This window comes from Eucalyptus grandis, chromosome 3, assembly GCF_016545825.1.
Source record: "Eucalyptus grandis isolate ANBG69807.140 chromosome 3, ASM1654582v1, whole genome shotgun sequence".
NCBI lineage: Eukaryota > Viridiplantae > Streptophyta > Magnoliopsida > Myrtales > Myrtaceae > Eucalyptus > Eucalyptus grandis.
In genome coordinates, this window is record NC_052614.1 from 43625204 (window position 1) to 43643222 (window position 18019).

At 37.9% G+C, this 18019-nt stretch overlaps 1 protein-coding gene and 1 pseudogene across 2 annotated transcripts; both read left to right on the plus strand.

Annotated features, from left to right (window-relative positions):
* Positions 1-4893: 4893 nt before the first annotated feature.
* Positions 4894-10828, plus strand: LOC104436722. 2 transcript variants are annotated; one of them, XM_010049584.3, is made up of 5 exons: positions 4894-5293; positions 6746-6901; positions 9406-9501; positions 10017-10137; positions 10240-10828. In XM_010049584.3, the coding sequence occupies exons 1-5, from the start codon at positions 4961-4963 to the stop codon at positions 10410-10412; spliced, it is 879 nt and encodes a 292-aa protein (XP_010047886.2). In that variant the 5' UTR covers positions 4894-4960; the 3' UTR covers positions 10413-10828. The 2 variants fall into 2 exon arrangements, with proteins under 2 accessions (XP_010047886.2, XP_039164124.1); XM_039308190.1 differs by having other exon boundaries at positions 4895-5293; positions 10014-10137.
* Positions 10829-13156: 2328 nt separating this feature from the next.
* LOC104439153 lies at positions 13157-14523 on the plus strand (annotated as a pseudogene).
* Positions 14524-18019: the final 3496 nt, after the last annotated feature.

Below are 18019 nucleotides of genomic sequence, written 5' to 3' on the forward strand. Positions count from 1 at the left end.
AACAAAATTGAAATTATATTACAAAATAAATAATGTTTGAATTCTAATTTAAGAAATTTAAAATAAAAAATAAAATAAAAATAATTTTTAATTAATCCTATTTTAATTTATATATTCAACTTTAATTCTATCTTATAACAAATATTCAATCTATAAGTCAAATATTTATATTTATTATATATTTTAGGTATTTTTGTATTTTAGGTATGTTAGTACGGTTTAGTATTTGATAAAATTGTATTAAAGAATGATGAAAGGATAAAAAATAAATAATATAAAAAAGAGGATAAATAAAATAAAAATAAATTAAGGAATAGTGTTCCAAGAGATTTTCACCATCTCTATTTATGAATTTAGGTTCATTTATAATGATATGCCGTTTATATAAAAAAAAATGTACATGATATGATGTGAGCATATCCGACTTTAATATTATGATTCACCAAACAATTGATAGGATATAAAAAAAAATCATAGGATTTTATATCCTATTCTATCAAGACCTATCCCGATTAGAAATTCGGACGACCGAACGTAGCCTTAGAGAGAAAAAAGAAAAGAAGGGAAAGAATTTGACTTTATTATTGTTTTCAACGAAAATTAGCTTTTAAAAAGAGGCCTTTAAGCTTGTTAAAGGTTCAGTGTCATTTCTTGGCAGGATGGCCCAGCCCTCTTGGGCTTGTGCTAGGTTGGGCCCGTTAGCACAAATGGGGCGTACCTAATGGGGGTAAGTATGGTTTGAATGGATGGTTTTCACTCTAGAACTAAAAACTGTCCACTAAAGACCAATTCCAAAAAATTAGAACCGAAAACTGCCCGTTAGTTTCATGGATCTGCCTAAGAACCGAACCGATCCTACCAAATTTCACGCACTTAGTGCACTATTTTTTAGTAACCTAAAGTAAAGTAAAAAACCAAGAACTTTCATATTTTTAATTGCAATATCAATAAAAAGATTGAACTCATATCAAAAGTTATGAGTCAAGGCCATGAGTCGATGGGTCTTAAAATTGAGAGTGACGGCCGTGAGTGAGAGATAGTAAGATAACTCAAACAAAGTAAGAGTGAGATGAGACGAACACTCAGTTAATGGGTGTTGAGCTCCAAGTCAAGGGTTTTAGAATTTTCATTTTTCTTAAATTGCTTTTTGGTCAGAAATTATTTTTAAATTAAATATATTTTTATATATTGCCGATCTAGTCCAAATGGGTGGGTGGATACTTCCACACCTAGAACTGAGAACAAGACCAGTACCCATAAGTTCCAATAAATTAGAATCAAGAACTAGACTCGCTCCCTTGGGAACCGTGGTTCCGGTCAATCCAATTCTAGGCGGTCTGGGCGATTCCTAATTCTTTTGCACACCCACAGTACCTACGCTGACCTAGGCCTAAATCCATTTTAGCTTTTAACCACATGGGCCCAGTCTATTAGTAAATGGGTCTCAAAGGTCGATAAATTGTAATTGTCGCCCAGCGGTGGTCGACCATTGGGTTGAAAAGAGAACTCACAAGTTTCGCCTGTCATTGCTCTCTCGTAAATTCTCACTGACTACATACAAATCACTTGCTTTTTTCCAACTCGTGACAGACCCCAACCGCTTCCCCCACCCACTTCCTAAATGGCGAAGAAGTACCTCCAGGCTGGGAGGTGGCACTTCATATCATTCGTAGATCTCAAGAACACATCATACTCCCTATGTGCCTGATCCACCAGAGCAACAAGAATTCCATGACAACAACAACGACGAGCAAGCAGATGATTATGCAAAAATGTAGAGTGACATGGGAAAATCATTTTCCTCGACAACAACCCTCCCCTATGTGAATCCCCTATCCTTGTCCAGAAGATCAACAGACCGTGATCGATATCATGCAATCTTCATGGCGAAGAACGCTCGATATCTAGGGGATGTTCAAAATCAAGGTCGGGCATGATGGTAAGAAGAAGGCTGTGTGCACGTATGTCACAAGCACTGATCCCTCTAAGAACTTGAGGTAGGACGAGCCATTTGAAGAGGCACGGAGTGAAATTATAAGGTTAAAATGGTGGAGGTTGCAAAAATGTAAAACCGTATTGTATTTTTTTAGATGATTTTTTCTCTATTTACAACTTCTATTTATAAGAAATGATACAATATTCCTAGGGCTCTTGATATGGAAGGCATATACAAAAATAAGAGTAGCTAAAGGTAGGGATATAAATAAATCAAGAATAAATCAGAACAAATCAAGGAGTGATTGCTAGAGATCTACTAAATATCAAGAGTGATTGCAAGAGGTTTGTTGAATATCAAGTTCCAGTCAAGGAATGATTGTTAGAGATTTACTGAATATCATGTCCCAAATTTGGTATCCGTTGACATCCCCCCGCAAGCTAATGTGAGGGATCTCACAGTAAGCTTGTGCTGCAGTAGATGAAAGCGAGTGGTAGATAAGGCTATGGTGAAGATGTCTGCAGGTTGATCCATGGAAGAGATGTATTGAATATGGAGTTGCTTTTGGCCCACCCGTTCTCAAATAAAATGGTAGTCAATCTCAACATGCTTCATTCGGGTGTGAGAAACAAGATTACTAGTGAGGTAAATGGCCAAAATATTGTTGAAATGGCTAGTATGAACACCTAGAGGGGGGTGAATAGGTATGAAGACAATTTTTCACAACTAACAGTAGAAATAACTTGCTTTTGGAAAATGACAAACTATGAACAAATTTAGATTATAGCAGTTAGCTAAAAATATGAACAAAATAAAAGAGTTCATGGAAGATAATAAGAACACAAGGTTTATAATGGTTCGGCTTAGATTAAGCCTACGTCTACTCTCCTGTGCTGATAGCTCACTGGCTAGATTTCACTAAGAAACAAAAGAGATTTTACAGTCTTGCTATTTCAACTTCACAGTAAAGAGTATTTATTGATCTCTCACAAAGTCTCACTATGAGTTTCTCTCTTTTATATACAACTTTGAGCTTAGTGAATGAAATAATAAGGAACTAGGAAGTTTCAAACTTTGAAATTTTTTCTTTCATGCACTCTATCGAACAACAAGAGAGTTCACCTTAAATACCCCATCATGCCTTCTCAACCATTGGTACCTTTCAAAGGAATTTTTCCAATCTATCCGTTGGACAAAATTAATCAAGGGGATCTTAAGTCGTTTGAAGATTGTGATGAAAGCCTGTTAGTCATGTTCGCCCATACAATTAGGATATTGGTTTTCATAAGTAGATACTTTCCAAGTTTACTTGCAATCCAAAAAGATTGAAGTATCTAATTGATTCATTTAAAGATAGCCAATCATGTGGGTGCTAAATCCAACCAGAAGGTCATCCATACGCCATATGAATCGAATCATTGAAGAAATAAAGATAATCTTGCATCTGGATAAGTCTTCATTCTTCAGCATCTGGAATCAATCAATGTGGGCAGACTTTGAACCTAAAGTTTGGTGGTCTTTAGACTTTGAAACTAAAGTTTGGAAGTCTTCAGACTAGATTTTGGATAAGTTTTGTCAACTTCAAACAATTTAGAAGTTTTCTCCAACAATTGTCACGCCATAAGACAGGAGGACTCGGCAAGGAGACATGGAGGTTGCATAATAAGGCTTCTATACATATGAACTCGGATGTTATGCCAGCTAGACACTTGAATTCTGCTTTGCTGCTAGAGTGAGCTATAGTCCGTTACTTATGGGAGCTCTAGGAAATGAAATTACATCCAAGAAGGACACTATAATCATAAACAAACCTTCCAGTGTCATGGTCACCAACCTAACCTACGTTGGAGAAAGCATGTAGTTGACAAGTAGAGCTACAAATAAGTAGAATGCCGTAATTAGTAGTATTGTGTAGAATATGCAAAATACGCTTGACAAACTACCAATGTACATTTGTGGGAGCATGCATAAATTGACACACGGTATTGACCACATAGGCAAGATCCACCGAGTGACGGTAAGATACTGGAAGGCGCCGACAGTACTACGATACAAGGTAGGATCATGAAACAAAGCTCCCTGCTAAATTGAAGGTGGGTCGGTACCGGTAACACAAGGAATAGTGATTGGTCATGCATCTTGCATATTGGCATGCTGAAGAATGTTGTGAGCATACTTACCTTGATGGTGTGGTAGACCTTTGTTAGTTCTTTGTAATTCAATAACGAGAAAATAATGGAGCTCGTCGAGATCTTTAATAGCCAATTCCTGCTACAGGGATTTGATGAGAGCAGATAAAGGAGTCGAGGGTGACCTAGTTAAAATCATATCACCCACATATACTAAGAGGAAGACACTATATGCTGCCGAGTGTAGCACAAATAAAGAGTCAGCATGAGATACTTGAAACCCGAGAGAGAGAGAGAAAAAAAGAACTTAGTTTTTGGTGTCATGCACGCGGTGCCTGCTTCAACCCATAAAGCGAAATTTGACGATGACATACATAGTGAGTATGAGCAGAGTCGATGATGCCTAGAGGCTATTGCATATAAATTTCCTATTGAAGATGACCACGAAGAAAAATGTTCTTGACGTCCAGTTGTCGAAGCTACCATCCCTAACTAAAGGCAAGAGAAATAATGGTAAGTTGATGAGGTGTAGAGATAATAAATGAGTGATTGTCAGAGACTTGCTAAATATCAAGTTCCAAATTTGATATCATTTGACAGAGGTTGTGGAGAAGAGTTATGCTAGCGCAAGAGAGAAAAAATTATGCATTTTCCCAAAATCCCTCAAAAAAATCCCCTCAAATCACTCAATATTTTTTAAAAAAGGGCAAATTTAAGATTATAATTGCTTCAAATTTCCTACTACCAAAATAAAATTATATATATATATATATATATATATATATATTTTTTTTTTTTTTTTTTTGGTGAACCTCTCTTTGACTCATCCCACGGGGATGCCTTTAGACACAGAATCCAAAGACCGAGCGCCTCTCCTCTTTCAGATTCTCCGACAATGGCCACGACTTCCGCTGCGCTCCCGTCCATGGCCGCCCTGTCTCTCTCTCCTCCTCCTTTGCTATCTGCTTCTTCCTCCTCCTGCTCTCGTCAATGCTTACACCCGCCTCGCCCGCGTCGAAACCTCGTCTGGGTCCTCAACCCCGGCGCCCCCGGCGGTCCCGTATGTTCCACCCAAGTCCTGAAAGAAGGGACTCGCGACGACAGGGTCGTCGTCGACAGATCGCTCCTCGAGTTCGAAGAAGCGTCCTCCGATGACGAGCTCTGGGCCGCCTCCTGCCTCCGCGTTCGTACCTTCAATCAGTTCAACCCCTCCACCTATGCCGTCGAGGTGAGCAAGTGTACGCTTAATCTGCTAGCTTTTTCTCTCTTTCATTTTCTTTTTTTTTGGGTTGATGGTTTTTACGTATGTGGGTTTACTGGGAATTAGGAAATGTGGGTTTACTTTTGTTTCTTGAAAGTGTCATTTGCGTTGCTTCGTCGCTGCCGGTGGAGGAGTTTGTTGGGTTTTTGAACTTGCGTGAGCACTGATGGAATGCGCTTTGTGTGAATGAGTGCTCAAATTTTTGCCTTATGAACTGGCATTTTTTCTGATGTTGTATAGACTGGAGCTTAATTCACATTTTTGCCTTCATTGTTCGTTCATGTTTGATAAAACTTTTAATTTCTTGTTTCAATTGGCAAATTCTGATGAAGACACATGGTAATTGTGAGGGATGCCTTGTGTGGCTTATGTTCGTGGGTTGGAACTTGCGCATTGGGCTATGGAAGCATCGCACGACAATCACAAAAAGAGTCTTAACCTTGGTTATGATAGTGCTTCTTCATGTCAAGGACATGCATATAAGTTACTTGAAAACTCATTCATGATATTGGGGAAAAAGAGCATGGGTTTAGTTACCTTGGATGTTGGTTCTGGAACCACTTACTGAAGAAGCGGAGGAATTGAATTTCTATAATGATGATGTGAATAAGCTATTGTTTAGTTTCTCCCATGTCAATTTGTGTAACTATGCCAGAATCATCTCAGGTCCAGCTACATAGTTACTCTTTTAGTCTTTGTGAAAGGATGCATTGTTCTTTCCATTCTTCTTAAATCACTGATCTTTGTCATGTGTGACTGGTCTAGTGCTGTTACCTCTTATTTTATTCAACTTGTACAAAGATATGAGGCAGTGGACTACTCTATTCAATTTTCCTTCTTAAATACGCAAGACATTTTCGGCAGTTTGTGTTGGGGGAAATAGCACTAATAATGGCTAAACAATTTGTTTACTGCTTTGTGGCAAAAGTTCAAGGTTAGTGCAATTATTCTGGAAGAGATATGTTGCAAGACATTCGATGCTTTTACAGTTCGTGCGGTGTGCTTGCTTTTGACCCTTTTTATAGAAATTGCCATGTGATGGGTTTGTGTCCTTGAGAGATTATATCCTGTCATGGATTGGTTGTTATATAAAATGTCAGATAAGGATAGTTTGGCTATTGGGAGGATTTGTTGTAGCCATCTGTGAATTGAGGAAAAGCACCATGTGAAATCAAACTACTGTAAGATTGCCTGACGTCAGAAGACAATGCTAATTTTCTAATGTTTACATGAATGCCTATTTCTGTTTTGCATGACATTGAGCTTTCACTGGCATTGTTGTAGGTTTTACCTTCACGTTGGATGAACTTGCATCTTGAACATTGTAAAATATAATCTAATGGCTTCTTACCTCCCTTTGTCTTTTTTTCCTTTCTCTCCTGTTTTCTGAAGTCTGTTTTTCTTGTCAAGTTCTGTTAGGATCTTAAAAGAAGCTTGGCTGAGCGTGAATTCGAAGCATTGAAGGAGCGTATTGCTGGGAAGAGGGAGAGCTTTAGGAGAGTTTCTTGCATTAATGCCACCCTCCCAATGTCACAAATTATGATTGGTTCAAATGATTTATTATCAACATGTAAGGTTTGTGTCGCTCTCTCCTTTACTTAATTCTGCATTGTAGGTTCTTAATGATGTGTTGATTTAATTCTTCCAAATGCTTTCAGGCTCTCTTATTTTTCTTTTGATGATGTCTAAACTCACGATTGATTTCTAAGTCTCAATTAATAGAACTGCACTCTTTCCAAAAGAGTTCACTCTTTCTTAATTCTTTGTTTTTGTCCCCTTTGGCAGTGCACCATCTCCCAGTTGGATGTCGTTTTTCTGTATATGTAGGGGCATCCACAATGCTATTTCTGCCCATGGAGATGGAAAAGCAAAGAACTAATTAGAACGAACAGTGCCCTTAGTTGTTGATTAATAGGGTTCTATCTCTAATGATGTACTACTATACAAATCATGATGTGCATTAACAGAAATGGGGTTCCATTGCTGTCGTCCTTAATGCACAAGTGTGTCAAAAGGGTGACGTATGCGGTATAGGATTTTGAGGCATGGACCTATAATCTAGTGGCTATGACCTTGTCATCTTATGCTTCACGAGAGATATGCTTGATTAGGCAGCTTAAGCTGCCACAGGTCAATGCCTCAGATGTCATGGCTCGGCTAATACCATTTGGATTGTGAAAATGAACTGCTCGAGTGTGTCCGTTTGGGTGAATATAGCAACCTGTATTATGTATACAGAACACCATATGTTCATGCAGAAAAGAAATTGAATCTTCGACAAATTCTAGATAATACTCAAGACAACAACTTTAAATAGTATATCAAAATGTAAAAGAGATAATGAGATCTCTTAATCTTGAGATAAACATAGCCCTCTTTAGGTGAAAACAACTCTCAAGGGACTCTTAGGTGTTGATTGAATAAGTGTTGAAAATCAAAGTTTTCAGAACTTAGTGACATCATGCATGTAATAAGTCTCAAACTTTTTGCAACTTACATTAGCAAGTTAAGTGACAAAAAATTGACAGCACATTTGGTTACACTAGTGACTATTACTTTACAAGCCAGGTATGTTACACATTATATTGTTTATTTGCAATAGAAAAGCAATTATGACTTAATTTCCGACGCAATAGTAACAGCTGTTTCACAACCCCTAGGTAATAGCTACAACAACCAACACTATAATATGTATTGTCAAAGTTTCCTCTGTTTTCTCTCTGACTTTATCATTGTTGAAGGATAGACCTTAGGTAACTTAATTTTAATGTTAATTATGTTCCCCATCTGAAAAAAAATATTAATTAATGTTGATGAAAGAGTTAAAGAATTAAAACTACAAATGGAGGATTACAAATTAAGCACAAGTTGAAACGTCAAAGTGAAGTATGTTTCAGCCAAAATCAAGTTTATGAAGTTCATCCCCCACAACAAATGCCTGACTATGTGTGTAACTAATGGATTCATGGAATGCTTGGTATGTGCTAAAATAACAAAACCAAAAAAGGGTAGTAAAAATGCACTAGTGGATTCATGCATGTGGTGTGGTGTTGGATTTGCATAATGCTCAACTAGAAATGTAAGTGGACATGAAATGACGCAAGGTTTCAAGATCTTTGCTTCTGCAGTTGCAGTTTACAAAAAGAAATATAAATAACACTTTTCTGATGATCTATGAGAGTCAGAAAAATATGCAAAACAAATGATTATAATCAGAAAATTCTATTCAAGTATTGGCAATCAGTCTATGCCAACAAAACAATCAAACTGCCGACAGCAAGTTTAAGGAACGAAAGAATTCTTTACTGATGATCCACGAGAGTTGGAAAAAAATGCAACCACTTACAAAAGTCCAATTCTAGACCTTGAAAACCTGATTCGTACTTTCCAACAAACAGATTATGATACTGATTTGGTGCATGTTGTGTCCCATTGAGAGTTTTTAGAACTTCGCAGTGTTTAAGGATTTAATGAGCAGCGCATTCAACAGACAGTGCAGAGAGAGCTGATAAAGAAGTTCAGGTTGTTTTTAGATAAAATGGCAGTTGAACTGTTTTTTGTCTTTTGAGGCAAGGGCTTTTCTGTCATACTACTGAAATAGCTCTATCTGCAGCCAAAATCGCTGTTGAAATAAAGCCAACTATATCAAGAGTTTTAACTCTATTTTTATCAACCAAGTATTAGGGTTCAACTCTGAATTAGTTCATGCCATGTCTAGCTTACCTTTTTGTTAACCAAGTGCTAGTGAAGAAGGCTATGTACTTTTCCTCTTGAATGCCCCTTATGCGTACATTTTTGTTATTTTAAAAGCATAATAAAGAAAAGCAAATTAGTACTTTCAGCTATTCACGAAGTAGATATAGTTGGCATTGGACGGAATTATTGTACTCGCATGACTTCAATTGGTGAATTTTGGACATTTGAGGGGTGTCTAGCTTTTCTCTTTACTGCTATTATTGGCTTCTGATTTTGTTCATTCCTGTTTTTCACTAAACACTACATATACATTATACATGCTTGCTATGGCCTACCGACAAGAAGTGCAACAGTTTTCTCCAATTTTCTGTTACCTTTTGTAGTTCTCAAAAAGTGGAAAAGATCGAGTAGTTGTGGCTACCCTTGATCTTAATCAGTGCCTCTGGCTTCCAGATGAAATTGTTGGAACAAAACCGCAGGTATCTGTCGTATCTCTATACCTTTCCTGGTGACTTGTGTACTTATACTCATCTTTAAATAGCAGGCAAAATTGCGTTATGAATTCTTAATCAATTTATATGTTTTCTGCATTGTTGCATTATGGAAGGATAAAAAAATATAAGTCACTCAGCTGATCCATGAGACCATTGGAAATAGAAGTAGAAAATGGAATCCCGATACTGAAGGCTGCAAGTTGGCCCTTAAATCACTCGAACCTGAGTTGGTTCCAGGTTAAATTTTATGGATTGGCCATTCTATGTATATATAGTTGCAACAATTCTTTGAATTGATTTCACAGCCATTCAGGGGAAATGAAGTTTTGACTCAAAATACAAACCTTCTGGTGCTTGTGTGACTCGTCTAGTCTGGGACTCAATCTATTTAGCTAGCTCTGTGTTCTTTGAGATGCAACTTAATGAACATTTTGTCATGGATTCGTTTTTCCCCAGTTTGGCTTGAATGAGATAGTTGCTTGAATCCTTTTCTATAGCAGGACATTGGAGCAGATTTTGCTAGGGCATACCTGAGCAATGTATGTGTTGCTGAGGAACTACAAAGAAATGGACTGGGTTATGCACTCATTGCAAAGTCAAAGATTGTTGCTCAAGAATGGGGTAACAAATTCAGATACTTCACATACTGAATGTATAAATGCTGTTATTGTATAACTGCCATTCGGAATGTGCCAACATTGAAATAGACCTTTCTGTTTTCAGGCATAACTGATTTGTATGTCCATGTTGCTGTTGACAATGAAGCAGCAAAGAAATTGTACATGAAAAGTGGGTTCGAGTACGAAAGCGAGGAACCTGCATGGCAAGCCAGATTTCTTGACCGTCCTCGAAGGATTCTTTTGTGGACCAGCATCGCTGCCTCCTGCGATTTGTGATGTTACAATGTTCCCCATTATTGCATGTTGTGGTCTTGCATTATAGGGCTGACCCAATAGACTAGATAATGGATTTGATTTTTTTTTTTTTTTTTTTTTGGGTGTAAATGTTGAAGTCTCAGCTTCTTTGTTCATAGTTTATTGCCTGCATTACCTTAGTGCATCATTTTTTCATGCACGATTCTTTGCGAATTGAAGACAGTGCTATTTTGAAAATGAAGACTCGAACATCCCCATGCTCTGTCCGAAAGCTACGCTTTGCCGCTTCCTCTTTTAGCAGTGCAGGAAGAAAGGAGAGCCCCATTTACATGTGGTGGAGAACTGCATATATATCTTCTCTATTGGGTCATTTATACTTGTAATCCACGTATCTTGTGTTGCTTTCAACTCAGTCCATGATGCATTCAGCTTGTGCAGCACTTGGCCCCTACACTTCAATTTCTTCGTGCTATGCAGACTTCCTGGGTAATTCTGCTGCCGTGCCTACGATAATTGCCCAATTTGCACAAGAACTTACTGATTGTTGTTGACATGGATGTTCGGCCTGATGAAAACTTATGAAATGTGTTAGTTCTGTTTTGGGGAGTCAAATCGCTTGGTGTAAACCGTGTATTTTAGGAGTTGAGGTAAAACATCGGCATGATTTGTCTCTGATTCAAGACGTAGTAGGAAACAGAGGTAAGTTGTAACGATTGTGCATGCTTGCTTTGACAGTTTGGCATACATGGCCAAGATTTTAAATAGGAGGGATGTCATCGTCAAAATTAAAAGTACAATGACAATGCTAGAACAAATTGGCCCCAAAATTCAGGCACTATGCGTTTAATTAGAATATATTTATTTCGTGAAAAATGAATTATTTAAAAATATTTTCTTAAAAATGATCAACAAAAAGTTATGTCTAAATATTTTTATAGAAAATAAAAATATCTTTTGTTAATTCATTTTGGTGTATGATATAAGTGATTATTTTTTATAAAAAAAAATATTTTCTAAATAATTCATTTTTCAGGAAATAAATGTAACTTAAGTCTTTCTTTTTTTGTTTTCATTTCTTATGATATCATATTTCAGTTAGACTAAGTCAAGTTTCGATCCATTTATGTTTTTTCAAAATCTAATGCGGCGTATTTCTCTAAGTCCTCCTGGAACGAATTCTCAAGCTCTTGAACATGAGCAAATATTGAGTGGTTTGGCCGCCACGTCAACGGCCGACGTGGCATGCACTTATTTACTATTAACCAATTACAAGTTGACACACGACATATCCACCTGGACTCTCCTTTCCCCTAATCAAGTAAGACTTGCGGCTGAGCAACCACGTTTCTTTCACGCGTTTTAGAAGTTAACAGTAACATGGACATGACAATTCATTGCGTAGATGGGATGATGGTAATACAACCCGACGCAGGGCTCGAATTCGGTTGCAAGGGCTCGGCGTGCGTGAGTGGACCCTTTCCCCCGTCTCTCTTGGATGGTGTTCGACGGTGTGCTGCTGCTGCGGTTGCTGCTGTTGTCCTCGCGGTCCTAGCAAGTGACCCTCTCGTCCTGTCTCAAGCATTCATTCTTCATGACCAGTCACCAATGAAAACAAATTCATGCCGTGATTTTGCCGCCTTTTCTTTCTGGTTGTCCACAACCGTTTACAATAATGTCTCGGCAGGCATTGTGGTGGTGGTTGCACTATCTGTAGTGTCAATCTTTTGCCCATGCCCTTTTAAGCGTGAAGACAAGAGGTATTGGTATATCCATGCTTTTGTCATGTGGGATTATGATTTTCTAGCTTATGCTCGAAATGGCGTAGTTTTTCCTAAATTATCAACAGTGTATTAAGATTGAATGCATCGGTCTTCCATGGGACTTTCACTAAGTAATTTTTTAGGGTCTAGTTAGCAAGTGTCCCTAAGGCTGGTTAACCTAACTGGAAGACAGGACTCACACTTTTCAAGACATTTTGAGATGAATGTACACATTTTAACAAACCGCTTCCTTAAAAGTTGCAAAGCATATTTAATAGTGGTTGACAAGTGCCTAAGGAACATGCTTTAATATTTTCTGATTTCGAATGCATCACTCTTCCATGGTAATTTCACTGACTGAAAAAGACTTCATGGTGAAAGAATCTCTACGACAAGCAGTTGAATGAAGTCTAAGCCTGCATTAAGTTAGGGCTCCACAAAATGATCCTGTAACACTTGAGAAAGCAAAAACATTGCACCGGTCCGTGCCTTATGTCTTATTGTCATTCATAGCCCAAGGAACTTCTTGTCCTCTCCCTTGGTTACTGCTTTTAACATGTACAAGTTTATGATTATGACTGAAGTAATGGATTTTCATTTGTGATTGGTAATTTTTAAGAAGCAATGGCAATTTGTCAAAAGTGTTAGTAAACTCTGAAGGAAAAAGTGAGTTCCGTATACTTATGAGATGTATATGGAACTTCCTGATTGCCTTCAAACGTTCTGTTGCTTTTGTAGTTTCTACTTGCAGGCTTCTCCCCATTGCCTTCAAACATTCTGTTGCTTTTATAGTCTCTACTAACAGGCTATTCTACACTACTAAGTAGACTCGAGTCAATTTGGAGTCCCTTCGAACGCTAGCATATGAATTGTTATATAGCTTTGGTTAAAAGTTTAATTCTGTTGTAGAAGCTCATCCAAAAGAAAAAGAAACCGAGCCAAATTGTTTTCTCTAGTACTTCCATTACTTAGTTGACAAGTTGCACTCTGTTTGGTTTACCAGGAATGGACGTTGCACATTTCTACCTAGACAGAAACACAGATGCAGTTGAATTTTGTCCACACAATCCCTACAGCCATGTTCTAGCGGCTTCACCTTACATGCTGCAAGAAGGCGATAATCCTTCTCGATCTGGCAGCATAGTACTCTTCACCGTTGATGCTGGTTCATGCCAACTTGATTTATTTCACTGTCTGGAATCCAATGGTATATTTGATATCAAATGGAGACCTGTTGAAGCTAATATAGGACGTCCCTTGTTAGCACAAGCTGACTCGGATGGTTGTGTCAAAGTTCATGGCCTGGAGTGTTCTTCGGATGGACAGCAAGAAAAAGGTACCCGCTATCTTCCCTTCCCTTTGCTTTTGCTCTGGTATCAGAAGTGTTCTTAACCCGTACAAGAACAGGCACACAATTATTTGATAGCATTCGCGTACTTATTATTAGTCCAGCAAAGGAGTACTAGTGCAATAATATATGAATGTGTGCCATTGTCCTGCCAGAGTAAATGCTCTTCTAAATAATGATGATATCGAGGATTGTTAAAATTTAGTATGGTTGTACTTCTCTTTTGCAAGTGATAGATGTGTTTGACACAATTTCTCAGTGTCTTTGATGTTCCTACTGTATTAATTACTTGGAGATGGCTGGAGGTAGGTCTTGTGTTGAGAGAGGGCAACAGTGAAAAAGTCAGTTCATCTATGTGCCTGTCCCTTGAATAGAGTCCTTCAGCTTCATCGATCATAGTGGGGCTTTCTGATGGCTCTGTCTCAGTATTATCTCGCTCTGAGAGTGAACTTGAAATCGAGCAAGAATGGAAAGCACATGATTTCGAGACGTGGGCAGCTTCCTTCGATGTGCACCAACCCCACTTGTTATACAGGGGCTCTGATGATTGTAAATTCAGTTGTTGGGATGTTTGCAACTGTCCCTCAAAATCAGTGTTCCGTAATGCCAAGGAACATAAAATGGGTGTTTGCTGCATCATGAAGAGTATAACTGACCCTAATGTCGTCCTCACTGGTAGCTATGATGACCACATTAGAGTTTGGGATATCAGATCAATCTCAAAACCTGTAAATCAGAGTTCAATCTGCTTGTGGGGAGGAGTTTGGAGAATCAAGCAACATCCTCATGTACCCAGTTTAGTCTTGGCAGCTTGTATGCACAATGGATTTGCCCTTGTTGATCTACGGGGCGAGGAGATTAAAATTGTAGAGACATACAATAGGCACAGCTCACTTGCATATGTGTGGATTGGCAAAAAGGTATGCTGATAGAGGGAAAAAGGGAGAATATGGTGATCGCTACTTGTTCCTTTTATGATAGACTTGTCCGGATATGGACACCACAGAGTAATATATTTGCATGACTTCATACATTCTTGAGAATTTAGGATGATAATTGAAGGGTTTTTCTCTTCCTAATCTATTGTGGGGAGGCTTTGAAATTTAATTTTGGTAGGTCATTACTGGACAAACTAGAAGTTGGCAATGATGCTTGTCTTCAGCTTTAATATGTCGTCGCTTGATGTTTCTGCCTTTCTTTTTGTTCAACTTCATATGCTTGAGCCCTAAAGAAATGTTCCCTCAATTAATTATATGGGGGTGGAAACTCTGCACGTTTTCTTTTCGCTTATTTAGGACAAAATGGAAGGCTTTTTATGGTTCGCTCATGGTTTCTGAGGCACAGATCAAGATGTAATCAAGTGCAAAGTTATTTGCAGTTTGAGCATATGTGACTGAGCCGGGAAAAGAGGATTGTCCAAAGCCCGCCAAAATCTCATTCTTGCTTCGAAATTTGCGAGAACCTCGTCAAAGCCTTGTCATCGATCACCTACCCAACTTAAATGAGTGGAATTGAATTCAATTATTCGAAACTGTTCGACTCAAATCAGTTCTCGATGCATTTTTGAATCTCCATCGTGACAGGGAGAGGGAGAGGGAGAGAGAGGGCTCATTGCAGTGCTTTTGCATCAATTGGGCTGAGGAAATAGACACAGCCTGAGAGGATCTCTCAAGATCAGAAGTCAAAACTGCAACTTAAAAAGGAATGATACCATCTCTGTTGCTGTAGGGCCAAAACTCAAAAGCTCCTTATGGTCCGTTTTCCCAGCACTTCGAACCCTTTTATGCTATTGGTTTGGCATTGGTCCATTTCAAATTGGGATAGCAACGGTAAGAGTCCTAAAACCTGTGCAAGTTCTGCACTTTACTTACGAAACTCTATTTCAGTGCGATTCAGTACGAAAAGTTGTTATGGTTGGCACGTTAGTCATTCCGTTAACTCGATTCATTTTTTGTGGATGAAAAATTTACATGGCATTTTCTTTTTAAGATATCGCAATGAAAAATCATAGTAACTAGTTTTCAATTAAACACCAAAAAAATATAAAGGTGGCGCTGATGTGACAAATGAAGAAAAACTACAAAAATGGTCCCCATACCATTGACAATATCTAATTTTACTCCTTGCACATTTGACTGGTGATAGATTTGGTTGGTAACTAATTTTCGATCCCGATTTCAGATATTTCTGTTTGAATGCAGATAGGAATTGCTGAGTAAGTGCCAAAGATCAACATATTGCGTCAATGAACAACAATGGAAAACTGATGAAAACGATCTCTCTCACAAAGCCAAGGACCTATTGAGAAGTGGAAGTTATCGATAGAAACTTAGCTAGATCCAGGTTGGGAGAATGGCGCTCATTACTAACCAGTTCCAAAATGATTCGGGAGCATCGTCGCTTAGTTATAGGTTTGCTAGTTCATGCAAACGCAAAGGGAAAGTTGCACGTATGGTTCTAGTCGGTTTTTTTTTAGGTATCAATTGTTTCTACTTTGTTGTTTAGTGCACCTATCCTTACTATTGACCATGTATTACGGAATATCTATTTTAGGAAGGACAATTTGGCCTAGAGTTGGATGCTTCCAACGGTTCCCTTGGGCAAAATTCCTCAAAATGATACTCGAGTGGTGAACATTTAGAGACAACCGAGATTGAATCAACCCCTATTTGGTAAAGTACAAGAAGAGGGCGAGAATGACCAACTACAACATCAAATATAAAAAAAAAATCAATATCGATCCAACTAACTATTATATGTGCTTGTACAGTCACATAATTTAATTGTAAGTATGTACATTTTTGGATAAATTTAATATAGGGGTAACGAAATTGTTACTTAAGTATGTAAAAAGTTTGTTTATATACACTATATAAAGGAAGATTGTTTCCTCCTAAAGTAAGCTTGGAGAGCAATTAATTTTTCGGACTGTTTGTGAATGATGTTGACCATTCGTCCATCTTGGAGCAACCAATCCCATCTCGGAGAGCCCCAAAATATAAAAATTCCCTTGAGCGCACGCTCACACACGCACAGATATAAATTTAATTGTTCATTTTTCATCCTGATCATGAAAAAAAACAAGTACGAGCTCGAGTGAAAATACACAACACATCAAGAGAGATCTAATAAGATTGACCTGTACATGGGATTATTCTCACTCTCTCTTTATTCATGCTCTTTCACTACGACTGCCTCTTCTTCCTCCACAGAGAGAGAGAGAGAGAGAGAGAGAGAGAGAGAGTTTTGCGAGAATTACAAGAGCACTGGCGGTTCTTCTTCGTCTTTCTTGTTAGACTCCATTTAGACTCCATAGGAGGAGGAGACAGTGGTGAGGATGTTTACTTTGAGCTCCAGAAGGAGGATATAAGTGGCGATTGTGTGGAACAAGTTTTGGGGGTGAGTTTGATGGCAGCCTGGGACGATGGAGAGGAGCTGGTGAAGCTTCCTTCTTGTGGACATCATGCTCTTCACTCTTATCTTCCTCCTTCTCACTTGTCTCCGTGGTGAAGAAGATGCAGAAGAAGACATTGATCTCATTATTCACAGAGAGAGAGAGAGAGAGAGAGAGAGAGAGAGAGAGAGAGGGTTTCTCAATCTTTGCGAGCGAGGGTAATAAGAGAGGCTTGAGCTTCCCCTTTTATAGGAAGATTGAATAGCTTTTATATTATTTTATGGATCTTTTGTTTTGTTTTTAGGAGAATAGTTTCCACCAACAGTACTAGATGCAAGATGCTACTTTTCTCTTTTTAAATAATGCCAAGTACCCAAAAAAAAAAACTCATATTTTTTCTACCCTAAATTGCAAAATTTCTAAAACAATGCACCTACATCATGGGATTTTTAGTCGTAACCTTTAATATCCGGAAAAGAAAAGGCACTTACGCGCGCCATTTTATGTGTAGGATCATCGATGAATGAATATTAAAACATTTGGCTCACCAGAAATTGATTCCGGCTTATGCTATTGACAAGTATAATTAACAGAACTCCATTTTATTCATTGTGAGTTCTTCTCTGATAGATAGATAAATAATTTAAATGCCATTTATGAAAAACCCAGAAAAAAGCATGCCAAAATTGTCTTACGAGCTAAGATAATTTAATATGTGCCTTGTTTTTGGGATCTTTAATGTTTGAGCTAAGATTATTTTATTCTTTATCCTTTTTCGGTATTTTGTACTCTTTTTAATATCTACTTAATACCTAAAATAAGTCATTAGGGTCGAATAAGATTAGACAATCAAGGCAATAATTACATAAAAGAATATGGTCCACGTGCTAGGAACTAAAAGAGAATCTGGAGCCGCACTATTGCTATAATCTAAGGTTAAATCTAGCACATGCTGCCGGGGGATGGATAACATTCTTATAACTAGCATTTAAAATTTTCTTTTAGCTAAGGTTATTGAAGCACTAACAGAAAAGTAAAAGCCACGGGTTTTCTAAATGAAATTTCTCAGTTAGGTTAGATAAAGCATGAATATAATGATGCACTTCAACATCTTAAGGAACAAAAA

Coding starts and splice junctions, on each gene's coding strand:
- LOC104436722 (XM_039308190.1), top strand. CDS start 4,961: ATGGCCACGACTTCCGCTGCGCTCCCGTCCATGGCCGCCCTGTCTCTC. Junction 5,294..6,745: donor CCTCCACCTATGCCGTCGAG/GTGAGCAAGTGT, acceptor AAGTTCTGTTAG/GATCTTAAAAGAAGCTTGGC. Junction 10,138..10,239: donor GATTGTTGCTCAAGAATGGG/GTAACAAATTCA, acceptor TTCTGTTTTCAG/GCATAACTGATTTGTATGTC.